Source organism: Drosophila nasuta, chromosome 3 (genome assembly GCF_023558535.2).
Source record: "Drosophila nasuta strain 15112-1781.00 chromosome 3, ASM2355853v1, whole genome shotgun sequence".
NCBI classification, from domain to species: Eukaryota; Metazoa; Arthropoda; class Insecta; order Diptera; family Drosophilidae; genus Drosophila; species Drosophila nasuta.
This window is the reverse complement of record NC_083457.1, coordinates 12,333,828-12,348,094: the sequence shown is the minus strand read 5'-3', so window position 1 is coordinate 12,348,094 and position 14,267 is coordinate 12,333,828. Positions and strand designations below refer to the sequence as shown.

The 14,267-nt window shown below is 36.2% G+C and overlaps 1 protein-coding gene across 8 annotated transcripts in view; it reads left to right on the top strand.

The window, feature by feature from the left end:
- Positions 1-14,267, top strand: part of LOC132789668 (protein TANC2) — a 62,561-nt gene that overhangs the window by 25,794 nt on the left and 22,500 nt on the right. For all 8 annotated transcript variants that reach the window (XM_060797851.1, XM_060797849.1, XM_060797855.1 and 5 more), the window contains exon 2: positions 13,887-14,069. In XM_060797851.1, the coding sequence (XP_060653834.1) occupies positions 13,887-14,069 (183 nt within the window). The remainder of the gene's footprint in view (positions 1-13,886; positions 14,070-14,267) is intronic.

Here is a 14,267-nt window from a genome sequence, read left to right as displayed (position 1 = left end):
TCTTGATTTTATTGGTAGTTTCAGTGTCATTTTGAAGTCTCTCGACTTGTCGTTGCTTTATTATATTGAAATGGGCTTTAAATGTTAGCCAAGTCATATGTGAAATTATCATGGATATGCTAATGTGCGCCAACAAATAAATCTTGCAGTGTGAATTTGTTAGATATTAAACTTTGATCTGCTATAAAAGTGTGTTGTAACACTTAAAAATCACTTGAAAGAAACTTTCAGGCAACACTTTAAATATGAAATTTAACTGAATCTTGATTTCATACTTCATAATCATTATTAAATTACTTTATTTTTCAAATTGCCTAATAACTTTATTAATCAAGCCAAATTCGAGTTGTCAATCAATGAGTTTAAAAGCCAATTTGAGTGAAATATTTCATAATATCCTATAAAAAAAAAAAGTATTCTACACGTATCGCCAATTCTATGCGAGCAAACCCGAAATCAATCAATCAAACCGCATTAAAGAGATAAAAAAAATAGAAGAATTACAGATTGGAGAACGGAGAACACAATGTGGAGAGCCGCTGTCAATCACACGCTCTATTTACAGCAAATTAAAAGCAGAAACAACAAAAAGCCGACGACCATGTAAAACGAAAAACCAACAACAAAAAAAGTGGTACAAAATATTGGTCAAAATATTTACAACGACCCAAAAAACAAAAGTCAGACCACGCCTCACACAAAGACAGAGAGAGAAGGATGATTAATGAGTCAGCTGAGCAATGTTCAAAAGACTTAGAAAGCGTCTAAATGGGTTCTATTATGACAATTGGAAATTATCAACACATCGCTATAGAATAGACAAAAGCAGTAGAAGTGTTGCATTATCCTTAATGTTGTTGCCCCAAGGCGCAACATGCCACATACGGACTCACAAGCCACACACTCAAGTGGCGCCCACACGCGATTGCCAGGCAACCAAAGGAAGACACTCATTTGTATGCAGCTCATCGCCTCATCGTCTGATCGTGGAACGATAGCAATCGATGGCGTCGCGTAACGCGCCAGCAAATGCTGAAAGCTTGTCAATCCACAAACTGGAATGCTCTTTGCTTGCTGCATCTCCCTCTCTCTCTTTCAGACGCGTGTTCCCACAATTCAATTTATGCAAATTTATGCACGTATCGAAAATGTATATTTTATAATTTGTTTTCAAGTTCTGCCTTCCGACCACTTCCACTTTAAGCCGCTTTGGGACACACGGAGTCACATCTGCGATACCCATTAGCATAATGGACCAAAACAGCAGCCAAAGACGAGTCTTAGATAAATGTAAACCAAAATAGTCGATAGCTAGAATCATAGGCAAAGATCTCTTAATGATGTGCTAATGCCGCTGTATAGAATATTTATTATTTATACATAAAATTGACAAGCGAGCCAAAAATATTGCCCTAAACAAATACGCAAAAGATGAAAACTTGAATACTATATTTTTTAAAATAAATACACTTTGGCGCTAGAGGCTATATTTTGCATATAACGATGATTTAATGAAACTTAAAACTAATTCTAAATGCAAACCTAGTTTCGAAAAGCTTCCAACAATTTTTCAAAATACGTTTTTAATAGATCTCAAATAATTTATTAAATACCTGTAATTAAAAGACTCTGTTATTAACTAAGTTTTTGTAAAACCTGTTAGAAATTTCTCTATTTCCAAACAATATGATATATACCTAATTTTCTTATTAAAATAAACCCATAAATAAGGCGAAATTTGTAACCCAAGATCAGTCCATAAACAAGTCCTAATCATTTAAATTAGTTTCTTCAATCTGCAGTCATTTGTTTAAATCAATATGGTTAAAATTTTTCCGTAAATATCCAAAAACCATAAACCATTTTTATCGCCTAATCATCGACACGAAAAGGCAGCCAAACCCAAAGAGATGTCGACCTTGGGGCCATAATCTGATCATAATTACGCGACCCAATGAAATGCATAGTTAAATCTTTGAAATATAATCTCTCGAGTCGCATTTTTAAGCCGCAGTTTTGATCATATATATTTCGTAGAGTATTGGAAACAATTAGATTGAAATTAATTTCACGCAATTAAGTCGCTAATTTGAAATTTGAATTTCTTCTCAAAACAACAAAAGACGCACAAATTAAACGCTCATTTTCATAGAAAACAAATTAATTTCCGTTGCTACGAGATCACAGAAATATCGGAACAACAGTTTCTAAACAAATTTCAAATGCTAATTTAGTCACAAATTAACAAAACAACGAAGTGTTGCTCAAGTATGCGAGGGAGAGCTATAAAGATGTAATACTTTTTGGCTTGATTAATCGAACCAAAATCATTTGATTTGCAAATTCTGAGTGTCGAAATTAATTTGAATGCATATAGAAAGCGGTTAATTAGCGTGAGAAGAGCAAGCGAGTGTTTAAGGAGTTTAATTTGAAATGGTATATTATTAAACTATCTGGGATATAAATTATATTATTAGAATATAATGTAAATCATCTTATGTTTAGGATTATTTAATAATATTATTTAAAAAAATGTGTTGATGAATGAGATGCGTATCTCTATTGCAACATTCTTGTTCTTTTTAAATTAAATCATTTTCAAGTACTTCATCATATTATGAATTCTAAAAGAATAATCTTTGTTCTCCACGGCGAATGGCTTATTTTATTTGTAAGCAGATAAGATGCAATTCAAATTTGTAGTTTATAAATATCGTTTAACTGCTTTAATGCCTTTTATATTTACTTCCGCTCGTAAGTTCATTCATCGCTATTAATCTAATTAACCCAATTTTGAAAGGCCATTATCGCCTGCATTACGCCTGCGCCTATTACACCTGTTCACACTGCATTGTATTGGATTGCATTTGAGCTGTGACGCCCGCGCTGTAAAAAGGCAATTAAACGTGAACAAATTGTTAAAGCTGCATAGCAAACTAAACTGATCGAATGAATATGTTATGAGTGAGTGTGAGTGTGAGTGTTGTGTGTATGGAAGCATTAAACACTAAATCATGATGCTAAAAGAAAAACCCACAAAATCTGAAGTGCAGCCCGCATTAGTTAACCTCTCAAAACTTGGAACTGATCGATGGCCGATGCCAATTATGGTCAGCCCGACCACAGTCGACCCACAGATGCGAGCGAGAGAGAGAAGATTGTTTGTCAAAATTGTCGCTTGAATGGTCGGTTAGGTGAAACGTGAATGCAATGAATGAGTGAGTGAATGAATTGAATGACTGAATGAATCAGCTGTGCGCCTAGTTGGGGCGTATGAATGTATGAATGACGAGTGAGTGGCCGCGTTGTCTGCGTTGTCTGTGCGTGGGTTTTCCCAAAAAACAAAAATCACTAAAAAAGAGAAATAAAACAATTTTGCACTAAAAAGACGAAGAAAACAACGAGACAAGCGCTAACTGCTAGGGCACGACAAGAAGATACCCTAACTTGATATAGACACATGACTATGATATGATATCTGTAACTTAAATATAAAGTAACTAATATGCGTATAAGTAATTAATATAGATTACGTATACGTTATGATAGTTTAGAATAGATATTTGAGAGCTTAAGAGTAATTTGAGGACAACAAGGCTTCTTTATATGTATATTTTTATTTAATATTAATTTAGTATTTATAAGTTTTCACGCTTCTAAGCTACTTCCTACCTTTCTACTTCTACAGGGTACAACAGAAAATAGTTTACAAGTACGTGTCTGCGTTGGCATTGAGCTCTGAAAGCTTGGGCTCTGGCAAAAATACACACACACACACACACACACACACATAGCAATCTCTCTGTCTGTCTGCACAGCCGTTGTCTTCCAATAAAATTGTCACTTTTCATTGGGTTCTCTTTGAGGTCTCTCATAAAAGCCCACGCTCAACGGAAGTGCCGTTTGATTTATGCATATTCACATTTCGAATTGAATTGCGTTGCGTTGCATTGCGTGAGCTTTTTGTGTTTTTTTTTTTAGATTTTTGCGTAGTTTTTGCAAACTTCCGGCGAGAGATCGCGTTTGACACATATTTGAATTGGGCTTTTTAAACGGCTCCACAGAACACGACAAACTTGTTATTCTTAATAGTCAACATTTTTAAATATCTGATAAGTTGAAGTATTAGATCTCCATTTAAATTAGTAAATGCTGCACTCAAAATATAAACATAAGACATATAAATATCAATTCTAAATTAGGTTTGTCAGGCATTACTAATTGAGTCATATCGCATTTGCCCAAAGATGTGTCCAAAATGTGTCAACATCATTATCGTTATCGATTATTGAAGTTATCTGCTGTCTTGCCTTTCTTGGAACTGGGTCAATGCTAAAAGATAAATTAAAACAAGAGTTATTCGATACTTTGGTTTCTTGCATCGTTTCATTTGATTTGCATGTTCTTCGTTTTTGTGTTGGTTGCCCTCAGATAGGGTTGATGTTTTGATGAGGGTTTTTCGATTGATAAAAAATATGACTAAAACCGCCGAGTGAAATCGACTGTAAAGTACCTGCTACCCATTTAAGACAACAATAATTATAAGTTTCATAAAAGTTGGTATTTTATTTTACCAGGCAATTTAAGAAAGTATTTTGAAGTATAATAAATAATTACAAGTTCGGTATTATACTTCAACTCTAGCATGTTTCCTCACATTCACAGCCACAGCTTTAATCATCATTATACTACAAATAATTTCAGAAAAATAAATGTAAAACCTCATTTAGTTTTTCTAAGACCTTAAGCATTATTTCCGAGTTATTACACATAGATTTAAACCGAAGTACAATCGTGTTAAAATGCTTTACTGAACTGGGAACCCTTCAACAGCAGAACTTGCTTTATTATGCTCTAGGTATGATGTTGTCTAACAATCTGTTAATTCTAGCGAAACGAGACATCATCAAAGTGAAACATTAGCTCATCAGCAAGTACATTTTAACCGAACCGGAACTGTATTTGAGATAAGCAAAGTTGATTTTAACAAGTGATTATTACAGCGACGTGAACAACGAAACGAACTGTTTATGACTAATATGCCGCCAGTTTCTCGCAGTGTACTGCTGCCTGGTCTGGGGACAGTTGGCAAAAAGCGTTACAAAAGTTATAAAGTTTCATGGATTTTCCATGAATAGGGAACGAACACAACGAACTGTTGATAGGCTATGGCAACGCCTCGTTTTTCCCGCTTCGACTCTGACTTGTTGGATTGCTGCTGCTTAGGTTGTGGCTTGTGTTTGAGGACCTGAGGCTATGCTTAGGTAACTCTTCTCGTTCACGTTTTCACGAACTCTTTGCTGGCTGGCGCATCAAAATGCAAAATCTCACGAAATTTGCCAATCGAGCGACCATTTGGGTTATTTATGAGCTGCGATTTGTTTGCGACTCATTTAACCGACTCGAAACTCCCCACAACAGTTAAGACTTTATGACACTTTTAGCCATTTCGACTGTTGAGCTCAGTTCCAGCTTAAATGGCATCCAATTTCGCGCTTAATTTGATTTTTACAATGTCTCTCACCTGCCTACCGTTTACCAAAACTTCATTTGGCCCATTCCTTTCCCTTTAATTTGTCTTTTGCTTTGCCTTTGTCTCAGTTTCTGTCGTTTGTCACTTGATGTTGTTGCTGTTTCTCTTTTGTTGATGTTATTATTTTGACGCCACTTGACGCTTTCTACCTACCCACTGACTTTCTTTCTCTCGCATTCATTCTGGCAGAAGAATGACTTTCATGCGATCATCTGAATGAGTTATGACCGTGTCCTGAGTCTCACGCGCGCTCTTCTGACACACTTCACCGAAAATGGGTTAAAGATTGGGCAGCTTTTCTTAAGAATTTCGGAAGATTTTTTTGGGAAATAGAAGGCTTATATCTAGAAGATTTGCAGTGCTTTATTAAAAGAATTCAAGTTATCAAAGATTAATTTACTTTTATCCTTTTAGGAATGTTATTTTGGATGCTTTTTATTGTTTCTTTTATTTTTAATTCTACTAATTTCTTAATTCTTAACTTTTAATTAAATTTATGAATTTTTTGTGCTTTAATAACTATTTTTATTCTTATTGATCTCTCCAATATATGTGACTTTATTTTTCTTAATACTTTTTTTTTTAATTACATACTCTTTTACACTTTGTCTACTCTTTTTTCATAAATATTTCCGCTTCGATCAGCAACCAAGCGCAACATTTGCGGATCTTGACTCATGTCAGTTTCAGTCATGCTAAAAATTCAGCAGAAAAATGCAAATCGAATGCAACTATGAAGTTCATATGAATCAGTTGTGTTTGTGTGTGTGATGTAAATACATAATTATAGAGAGTTTCGCATAGTCGAGCATCCCACTTCCGACGCGTTAGGATGCTGACTCATGCCAACGGCCAGGTCGACGACAAACACAATCCACACACACACTCACAACATACAATCCACACTATTAATTTTAACAACAACAATAGAGTTAACCATGACCCACGCAAAAAGAGTGAAAGAGTGAGAGAGCGAAAGAGCGAGCGAAGTAACGAAAACAAAATTCATACATAAATTGAATGTAAAATTTTTGCTGCCCACGCATTGAACTTGAAAATGTTTTACCAACAAAAAAAAAAAGAAAAAAACAATGAGGCTATTTATACGCTTTGGTTGTGCTCTTAAATAAATTAAATAAACAAACAAGCAAAAACTTAAAAAGCAATTATAAGCGAACCACAACAAAACCTGACCAAAGATCAAAAGCAATTTGGTAAATTCTATACAAAATACAATGTGAAATCACTGCACTGTAAATTGTTCCAAACCGCTGGCAGTTTACATGGCATGTTTACCCTGTAGCTGAAGTGTAAAAGAGTTGATCAGCACAGCAAAAAACTAGGTAGAATTCACTCGAGTTCAGATCGGTATCTTGCAGTCCACGCAACTTGTTCGTTCTTTTGTGGAAACTTTTTTCGCGGTCCGTGTTTTTTAAATTTAATTGAAGCTGCAAATCGTTGGCCACTGGTAAGTGGTAAATGGACCATGGTCCGTTGGGTGCGCACTTCAAGCCTGAATTGTTACGGTCGGGGTTTTGTGCCAACTAGTCTGTCAATCAATTGTAATGAATACGCATATTTGTGCGCCTCGGCATGGGGCCTGCCCTAGGTCTATCGACCAGGCCACCACTGGCTACCACTCTCTCACAATCTCTATATAAAAACACATAATGACGACGTTTCTCCAATTAACCCTGAGCTGTCAGCCAATGCGGGGCTGTTCAAATTGCCAGCCCTGACCTGACACATCCAATCCAGCTGTGACAGTTTTAACAATCGATCCAAATTCTCGCTCTCTCAAATTCCCCACTTAACGATCAGCCAATTCAAATTTTTGGCTTATTTTAGTAGCTTCTAAGAGATACTAAAATTATTATTATTACTACCGTAATCAAAGTCAAAGACTCTTTGTTTAATCATAAGTCGTTTATAAGCCGTAAAAACAATGACCACTCGTGTCTTTTATCTTAGCTAAAATTTCTTAACGATCGTTTCATAAAACCTCAAACAAGTTTTGCAAGCTTTTGAAACTCAAACTGTGACCATATAAAGGGCTTTTATGTTCAAAGTATTTCTGACGAACTGTCTAAAAATACTTTTGGAGCTGCCAACTTGTTTTTAAATGGACTTGAAATCTATAGACAACCTAGAGCGTATCAATTTACATAAGTATGCAATTAACGTTGTGCTACTTGAATTGTTCTAATAAATTTTAAATAAAAAAATTAAATATTCTTGAACTTAAGTACATTAAATTAAAGTTTCTTAACTTTACGAACTGTCTAAAAATATTTCTGAAGTTGTCAACTCATTCAATCTATAGACAGACTAAATTTACATAAGTAAATAATTACAGTTGTGCCGCTGTAATTTTTCTAATAATTTGTAATAAGAAAAACTTCTGTTTTAACATGGAATTATGTATCTTTTTTCCCCATTTTCTGAAATTTTCTCATCGCATTCTTTGTTGTAATTTGCGTGTTAAGCCAAACAACTTGGCGGCTGGTGTAATTTCAATTTGCAACTATCCCTATTAGTGCACTCACATTCCTCATACAGATTCTCTGGGAAGTGCACAAAGTGCATGGTAGTTAAATTCTCAATTTAAAGCCGCGAAGTCCAACCGCAAATTGAATTAGACCCCAAAGCCGCCGCAGTCAGTAAAACGAAAAAAACTTGTGTATTCAAAGTAATTTGCAAAGAAATTACATAAAGGAAAACAAGTGCCGGTGCCAACAGGCACACACACTCACACACATTTTTAAACTCGCTTAGACACGCACAACACTCACACACACACACACACACAGATAACGCCCACATGCGACCCACAGTGAGCACAGCTTGCGGTTTGCCAATTTAGTTGAAATAAAACGCCCACATGAACTACATGCTGCTGTCTGCACCACTCTGCACCACTCACTGTACTGTGGGGGCAAACCGGGCAAACCAAATGCAATTCATTCATTAAACCCGAAAACTAGGAAATACAATAATTCGATTCGCGACAATTCGATACTCTTAAACACTTTGTGCCGCTAAACCGATCCTAACTGATGATATTTACCTTGGGTCCGAGCGTAAATAATTATAATTGGAAAATATTACTTTGAGTGCTGATATTTTGACAAAGCAGGCAAATGAAACAAATTTCTTGATCGCAATTAAGATAAATATGAATTTAGAAGATCAGTTAACAAAAGAATCTATTTAAGAATAAAAATATAATATAAGAATTGGATTGAATATTACTTTGAAGAATACATTCTGTGGGATATATTTTAACTTTTACCAGTAAATACCTCACCATTTGCTTCAGAGTTCGTTAAACATTCACCGGATGATAATTTTCGCATCCCCAAAATAAACATAAAGCTTAAATAAACTGAATATACCAAATGTTCTGTCAACAATTGTGTCGCAAAATAACACACTCTTGTTAACAGAAAGCGGTTGCAAAAGTATACAAAGCCAAACAATTTAACGCTACAGAAATATTTGCTTGCAATTTGTCAACAATCTGTTTGTTGACCTTTTTCAAAATGTGAAATACATCGAAAGACTCAATGTTATTGCAAGAGTTCAAAACCATATATTGAAGTATGAAATTTTGAATTCAATACTTTATTAATAATGTAATTAGAAAAATTAAACTATTATTTGATATTATTTATATAAGATTTCTGTGCAAGCAAATGAATAATTTTTAAGGGAACCTGTTCACAAGTTCAACAACATTCTTCTTATTAATTTTGTATGCTTCACATGTTAACGTACAAAAATATAATCAGAATTAATTCAAATAGCCAACAAAACAAATAAAATGGTTTTGCATGGGCAGCTCAGAGGTCGTGGTGGATGAATTAATTCGCCGATCAGCCATTTTATGAATTTGAAATGACTCTGTTGGACATGATAAACGAGATCGTTGATTTTAAGGTACAACGCGATAAACTCCCACGGAAGATTTGCATATCGTGCAGCTTGAACGCCCAAATCGCCTTCAGATTTAAGCGCAGTTGCAAGAGCAACCATTATCTGGGCAAGAGCAACGCCACATTTGATGCAGAGAAGCTGCATTGAGAATTAAATAATGGAACAGATGTGTGATGCTGCAGAGCCAAAAAAAAATGACTTAAGATAGAACAATCTGCACTCAATGATAGACCTAGGCAATAAAATTGCATCGAATGGTATGCAATTTAATAGCACCTACTGTACTTAAGACTGATTCAGTGAGTAAGGTAGAGGCAGCAGTGTTCAGAGTTCAGTTCAAAGTTAACTCTTAGAAGACCCTTGATAACAAGTTGAAGAGTGCATCGATATATTGTAGATTATGTCTGGGAAATTGACTGCGATTCCATGGCATGCTTCACTACGGACTCTTCAGATGTTGAGGACTCTAAAAATAAAACACACATTCACCGACCTAAAATTGGGTCTAGATAGAATCCCTTTGCCCGAATTCTTGCCTCGGGAATTCTGAGCTACAGATACACTTGACCATTCCAGTAGTGAAGAGAGTCCAATGGCAATTTGCAGCACAAGTGCTTTCATTGCCCAAAGTCTTATTTGCACTATTTCTTATTTACTGCTTTGACATCTCAAGTTCCATAGTGAAGAGCATCCACATAAATGTGTAGAGCATCCATTCAAGTGTGGCCAGTGCCTAAAGGTATTCTTCGTCAACTCGAAGCTGAAAACTTATGTACTCTAATATATCGCAGTGCCTCCGTATAAATGACAGAATTGTGTTAGAGAATTTGTGACAGCATTGAACTTGAAACGACACTCGATAAATGAACACAACAAGATTTGTTGATAAGAAGAAATCGTTTTTAATCAATAATTCTCGTTGAGCGTTTTTTATATTTTCTTTGAAGAAAGAAACTGTACAAAATACTTTGAACTAATATTTAAAAACTACTTTTAAGTATTATATTCAGTATGTTACAAGTCAGTTACATAATTTGCAACACCCTCGCAAGAGTATAAGCAAAAATGCGGCGGAAAATTCAAATCAATTTGACGCTAAACTGCAACCGCGTTCCTAACAATTCGCATAAATCTATTATAAACGTTGCTGCACCATTCGGCGGGGGATTCTTCGCCCCCAGCTGCCCCCGCAGTAGCTGCATAATTTACCAATTTAGCTGCATTTCACATTGCTTTGTTGCAGCCCAGAGGCGCAATCTAGGAAAAACAAGCACATTGACTCTTATTATGCCACAGAAGTGTTTCACAGTTCAGCTTTTTTTATAACGAAACTCTGCAACTGATTTATACTCTTCTCTTTATAGAGTGACTTGACTGTAGTTATAGAGCAGCACAATTAAAGTGTTTAAAATCCATGAAATTATCAGGCAGAAGAGTTAATTGTAACTTGGAATTTTCCACGTTATTAGACTAGAAGTCCATTCACATGCCATTGATGGATGGGCCTAACAACTATGTAAGCGAAGGGGCAGAAACATAATTAGTTAACGGAATGTATAATTGGTGCATTTATAATTTACTACATTTATTTGTGAGCTATAAATTTATTGAAGGAACTATAGTAAAAAGTCGTAAACATTTTATAATAATAAAAAATATATATTTATATAAAAAATAAATTATTCCGATAAGTAATCAAGGTGTTAGAAGATATATAGATTTGTTTTAAGAAAGTTATCTATTTTGTGTATCTGAAAACTTTCTGTCGCTTTTGCTGCCAGTTTGATCGAGCTTTAGCAATCATAAATTCCAGGGTATTGTGTGTCAATTACATGCAAGCAACTGCTAGATAAACCTACCCCAGTTGCAACCCCAATTGGCATTCTTGCACACACAGAGGGGGGAGCTTTTACTGTTTGTGGCATCTGCCGCGCATGCGCACGACAAGCGGCAACCAATTGTTGCCTGACATTTGGTAAATTGTTTTTTTGTGGCGACCGACAAGGGGGGTGAGGCACGCTGCATGGAAATTCGAAATGCAACCGGGCGCACTTGTTGCCTGTGTGGGCAAAACACACAACAACTGTTCATAATTTGCGCCATGTGCCAAGGGATCTCGTTTCGAGGGTTGCAAAATGCTTGTGAACACAAGCACAATATTTGCATAGCAGCTGTGCAGTCAGTGGCTGGATGCCGCTTAAATTCCCATGACACTGGTCGAAAGTTCAAGCAGCGAAGAGTTCAAAGTTTGTGGCACACGATAAGGCGGAGGCAAAGGCAAAACTGCAACGGCAACACAGTCAACGTGGGCTGTGTGCCCCTGCACCTCCAGACAGTGCGTCGTTGCAGCTGGCGGCAGCCCACGCGGCAAATGCAGAACTGGGCAAACTACACACAGCAAATTGAAAACTAAGCACAACGAATATTACATACTCTACTATTGAGAGTCAACAAAATGTCCATCTCTTTGCACAACATTAATTGGCATTATAAATTTGAAGTTACATAGTGTGTAATTTCATTACTGAAATTGAATGAAGCCAATATATTCTGAAATATGAGATATCAAATAAATATTTAAAAATTAAATTTAAATCACATATTCTACCAAAAATATGTCTCAACTATTTAACCATTTCAAAATACCCCCACAATAGAGTATAAACATAAGTAATAATGCGCGAATGCTGCAGCTTTTTGATTTGCAATGAACGCAGAGGGAAATAAAGAAAATATCATGCAAAGTTTTTTTTTTTATACGAGTATTGAGTGTTTGTCAAGTGGGTTTTTCGAATGGAAGCCCAGGCTCAGACCCACAGCCAGATCGAGACTGAGACTGAGACAGAGACAGACACAGATCGAGCGGCTGCGCTTGTAATCCACTTTACGACGACCGGACGTGGTTCTTGTTGGCGTCGTCATCGTCATCGTCGTCGTCGTCGTCATTCATTCCCACTCACAGCTGAGCGACAGAGAAACAGGAATTGCAACTGCAAATAGGACGTTGAATGCCTCACAACAGTGTCTGGTCGGGTCGGGTTGGGTCTGCATCGACAACTTTGCCATGGTTACAAATTGCTGGCATCAAATTATTGAATCCCTATAGATGGAGGCAATATGCTAATCGTGCCAACTCTTGGCGTTGATTCTTAGTCAAAGTGTTCTTCAGAAAAACACGAGAAATTTAACTGAGAATATAAGATGGGAGAATTAATGTTTCCTGAAGAGACTTTGAGTATTTTTAAAGGAATGTCGGAAAATTTGTGAAAATTTGCATTAGTTCATTAGTTAGTGCATTAGTTAGTGACAGTAATAACTTTAGGGTTTATTTCTTTTGTTGTAAAGCGTTATATTAATCTTAATGTTATTATTTTTATGTCTGAAAAATATTCTAATTTTACTATCTGTTTTTAATAAACCATTTTGGTGCAAGTTACTTAACACTTTTAGTTGAGTTGCGTTCGTTTTGTTGTACAATTAACAAAGAATTTTTACTAGTTTCCAACATATATTGGTTTCTTATCGATCATTAATTTGATATTGACATCGCGTCACAATTTGCGAATTGCCAAGCTGTCCAAACATTATTTGCAACTGCGTCAGCAGATTGTTGCACACATTTTTACATAAGATTGACACAGAATGACAAAGTGCTAATAGAAATAATAAAGCAAGCGGCCAAATTAAATCAATTAAGCCAAGTGCAGAACAAGAGAAGAATGCCTCTGATTGCCTTCTGATGCATTGATCACATTGTCGAAGAAGTAAAGTGGGGACAAGATGCGACGTTGGGCAGCAGGTGCAGCAACTTTTTGATGCAAACAGATAAATGCAAGATATATCGAGAGACAAGAAAGATACACACAGCCACAACTCAGATCAGCTCAGATTGTTGCAGTTGCAGTTTGCAGTTGTTATACGGGGGGAACCACGAAACGACATTTAATTGACAGTCACAATTTATGCAAACGGCCGCAAAAAGAAACCAAAAAAACACACTCAAAATAAATAAATGCTGCGCACTGCAAACTGTAAACTGTAATTGTGACTGTTAGCGTGGAAATTGCTTTGACATGGAGCAAACAATTTTACAAAAAGACCACAACAAATTTAAATAAATGTGCAAATTCTATAAACTGTAGCGAAAAATAAATGCCATCCTCTGCAATTTGCTTGACATTTGTTAGAAACACACACATTAAATGTATCACCCATTTAAAATGAAATTTCCTGTGTTTAATTAAGCATCCATACTTACAGTTCCACTAAGCGTTTATCCATTTATCTTAACTATGTATTAATTTAAGTAGAAACAATTACTTCGCTCATTAAATACCGCACTTTAACAAGTATTTCTTGGCAACTATTATCACAGTCTTATGTATTTATGTGTCTGTTTTCATTTATAACTTTGCAGATCTTCAATCAATTCGACGGCTGTTGGAACACGATGCCAGCGGCTCTGTGTGCCCCTCGTGCCGCATTTCCTTCGATAAGGGCAAACGACGGAAACTGATCGACACCTGCGGACACGAACGTTGTTATTCCTGCATGTTCCGCAACGATCAATGCCCCATGTGCATGAACAGCTCGCTGAAAGGTGAGTACAAGTCACTCCCCAGTCTCTGACACTGCCTTGCTCCCCTCCCCACTCCCCTTCCTGCCTGTCTATCGTATCTTATGGATATGCCATATAAGGCATACAAATATTTGTGTACAAGCATCTGACTAAAGTTGGCAACCCTCAAAACTCGACTGCCAGACTGCAAGGTGTTGAGTTGAGTGTTTTTTGCAACAT